The sequence below is a fragment of the Drosophila erecta genome, unplaced genomic scaffold (genome assembly GCF_003286155.1).
Source record: "Drosophila erecta strain 14021-0224.00,06,07 unplaced genomic scaffold, DereRS2 tig00000055-arrow-pilon, whole genome shotgun sequence".
Taxonomy (NCBI): domain Eukaryota; kingdom Metazoa; phylum Arthropoda; class Insecta; order Diptera; family Drosophilidae; genus Drosophila; species Drosophila erecta.
The window spans coordinates 3,445,985-3,449,565 of NW_020825200.1; the positions used below are offsets into that span (position 1 = coordinate 3,445,985).

The 3,581-nt window shown below is 43.8% G+C and overlaps 1 protein-coding gene across 1 annotated transcript; it reads left to right on the plus strand.

Annotated features, from left to right (window-relative positions):
• The first annotated feature begins 1,449 nt into the window (after window positions 1-1,449).
• On the plus strand, window positions 1,450-3,377 carry LOC6542252 (death-inducer obliterator 1). Its single transcript, XM_026978424.1, has 4 exons — window positions 1,450-1,479; window positions 1,555-1,628; window positions 1,686-2,456; window positions 2,543-3,377. The coding sequence occupies exons 1-4, from the start codon at window positions 1,450-1,452 to the stop codon at window positions 3,375-3,377; spliced, it is 1,710 nt and encodes a 569-aa protein (XP_026834225.1).
• Window positions 3,378-3,581: the final 204 nt, after the last annotated feature.

Here is a 3,581-nt window from a genome sequence, read left to right on the forward strand (position 1 = left end):
TGGTCAAAATGCAATTGTATTCATCTGCTGTCCCGGCCTTAAAGTATGATGAAGCCATCTCGTTTTTTACCCAGCACGAACACACGCGGCGTGTGCACAATTAATCAAACAACTGCAAAAAACGGCGAGCAAAAACAAGGAATATTCAATTATTCATACGCACTGTTAGCCCGAATGTGTGCCACATAACCACAAACAGGCGTCGCCAAACATAATGTTGATAAGTGTAAATGCCATATGTAAATGTTGTTCGTGCCACGTCCAACTCACTTTTTTGGGGGCGATGCACAAGTCGAACCGGAGCGATTGTGACATAAAATCGAGTGGGTTAATTGTTCCTGGCAGGAAATATGCGATATGCGGTGAAAAAAGGGAAACAACTTTATTCGATCGGAAGTCAGCTAATTGGGTGTGCGCCAGGTAACCAATAATCCTGCCTGAAAGGGCTGATTTTTAAGTCCACATGTATTATAAATGCCTAATTTGGGGAGTACTACACGCAAGCTTAACTGGGAATTTGGGAGAATTTTATTTAATTTTAAATTCCATCAAACTTTCGCGCTGTGCGAAGTGCAGCAATGGCGCAATTCAACTATCTAAATTGCAAAAACCAGGCACATGATGGAAAAACGTTAATGGCTCCACTGGGATGGAGCTCGAAAAATCCTAAAAAAGAAAAACAATGAGTGGGGCAACCAGATAGAACAGCCCACCCACTTTGGGCATAAAAACAGCATTAGCAGAAGGGTTCTCCAAAAATTGTTGGCCATGTGGGCAAACAAGAAAATTAATTGCTTGCACAAGCACTAAATGCGATAAGGAACTACATGCAGAAGTTGTGAAATAATTAAATGCCCACTGACTCTGCAATGTAATCTCGTTTTTAATATGGGTCTATGATGGCTTCTTAACAGCCCATCCAACCAGCACCTTCTCAGATGGCGTCAATTTGTCATTTTCGATTCAATTTGAAGATATCTTTAGTGTGGAACACAATATTTGTTAGCTCAAACTGTCAGTTATGACAGATGAACCAGGGCTCCAGAGATCCAGTTCGCAAGTACCCCTAACAAAATTCATTGAAAATGAACCAGGCAGTGAACTGGTAGTACAAAATTGCACCATGTGCACTCGTAAATAAATAATTCATGCCCCAAAGAGAGTCTGATGGAAATGGAGTTGCAATTGCACTGGAGCACATCGAAGTTGCTTGAATTTTTAGTGCTCTGAGGGACCGAAATACAATAAAAAATATTTTGTGGCGTGGTTTTTGTTTCGCTGAGCTCGAGATGCAATCGCCAATCGGGGGACACACTTTAATATCGAATAAAAAAAGTGAAAAGTGAAAAGCAGGCCAGCCATAGCAGTCAAAGCTGAAATAGCTGTGCACACACTTAAATATTCTGCTCGAGCGAATGACATTCGGAAATCAGAACTCAGAGATCAGAAATGGCACCAGTTCACAAAATAATTGTAAAGGTAAGTTACTCACGTTAACATCGAGATATATTCGCATATATAATAAGCTCCTCCAACGCGAACCTGGTGCTCAAGGAAGCCGAACCTGTGCTATCCTCCGAGGATGTGTATTGCGTTTGTCGCCAGAGCCACAGCAACGGATTTATGATGTAGGTAGCTGCTGTCCTTCATTCTTGCCCCTAACCGCTGTATCCGATCCTGTGTAGATGCTGTGACAATTGCAACGAGTGGTTCCACGGAGATTGCATCGGAATGCCCGAAGATATCGGGATACAGCACGACACCTTCTACTGCGGCGAATGTTGCCGCAGAAATCCTCTATTAAAGAGCACCTATAAGGCGAACCCACCAAGCACAGCCAGAGCTCAGAGGGACTCGGATCCCATGCCGAAAACTCCAAAAAAGGCCAGAATTATCAATTCAGCCGGGGTCAGACAGCGACCCCGCAGGAAATCCACGTTTATCCCGGAGCCTGCGGAGGCGCCCCTTCCGAAAACTCCTGCACCAAAGACTCCAAAACGTCGCGGTAAATCCAGCAAGACAGAGATCCAGGAAGCAGTGAAGGTGGTGGATGGTGTTAAAGAAAAACCCGATAAGCCAACTGCAGTAGATCAAAGACCAAAGAGAACTGCGAAGAAAAAGGATCCAAAGCCAGTGGATGAATTCACAGAGGATGATCCAAAACCGGCTAAAAAAGATAAAAAGTTAGATCTGAAACCACTCGAAAAGACCTTCGAATCGAAGGGAATTCAATGCGACTTGCTTAAAGAGTTGGCACAGCAAGTTCCCAAGCCATCCGGCAAAAAGAAGGGCACGTGCTTCACAGCCTTTTGCAACCTAATCGCACGACCCGATTCCAGATACTGTTGCGATGAGTGTGGCAACTTCACCGCCCTCACAAACGCATTCGCCATACACCTTTTGCCCATTATATCGAATGATAAGCTGGCAAAGACTTACGTTAGCTACATGGTAAGGCTATGAGTTAATAAATAAAATGTGCAATTTATAATGCTCCAATTTTTCAGTGTCGAGACAAAACGCAACTTTTGAACAATGACAGTGACTCTAAAAACAATCACAAGTCAAAAGAAAAATCACAGTCTACTGAGCCAGAAGTGGAAAACGAATCGAGGGCAAAAGGGGCAAGGGCGGAAAGAAGGAAATCGAGATATCGTAGTCCTAGCAATAGTTTGGCAAAAGGCCCAGATCTTCGCAAGACTCCAGCTAAAAAACCGAAGCTCCCAGAAGAACTGTCTTCATCAAGGTCTAGAAGCTCACGGAAGTCAGTGGCAGAACCTCGAGACATCACTCCATCTGACTCGGAGTCACAACAAAACTCTAGGCATAAGACTGCCAAGGACTCGAGGACTAGTTCCAAGCGAATTTATTCAAAGACTCCTTGTGAAGACTCCAAGTCCTCCAGGTCTTATAGGAATGCATCTAAAACAGCACCCAATAGTCCTGTCGCTCAAAAGAAAACTTCTAAACAAAAACATGCCACTCAGTCACCACCAGTCCAGAAAAGAGTGGGCAGAAAACGAAAGTTGTCTGCGGATGTTGCATCCACTTATGAATCAAAAGCGCCTCAAGTTAGTCGTACGGGAAGTACGGAGTCTACTTCTAGAAGTAGGAATCCTGTGCCGTCGACATCGAACCAAAAAAAAAGAAAACAGTCATTTAGTGAAGCGATAAGCTACGATACAACATTTGAGAACAGCGAGAAAATCAAGACAATTAGCTGCATAGTGTCCAATATGGTGCCCAAGGAGAAGGCCTTGTTGGCCAGGAAGAGGATGATGAAGAAGTTGAGCTCGGAGCAGCAGCCGCGACAGCCACCAGGTGACTTACAGAAGGAAACACGAAATGGACATTCGTTGAAGATATTAAATACTTGAATCCTAACCACCGTGTACCACTATGCACAATAAATATCGTGTTCAGATTGCTTTTTTGGTTATCTGACCCCCTCATAGCTGCTGTGAAACCAAACAACCATTTAAAGAATAAATCTCCAAATGTGTCACATTTGTTGACCAACGAAAGTTTCAATTTTGGCACGTCCCCTGGGGCGAATACGTGATGTGGACCTTCCATCAAAC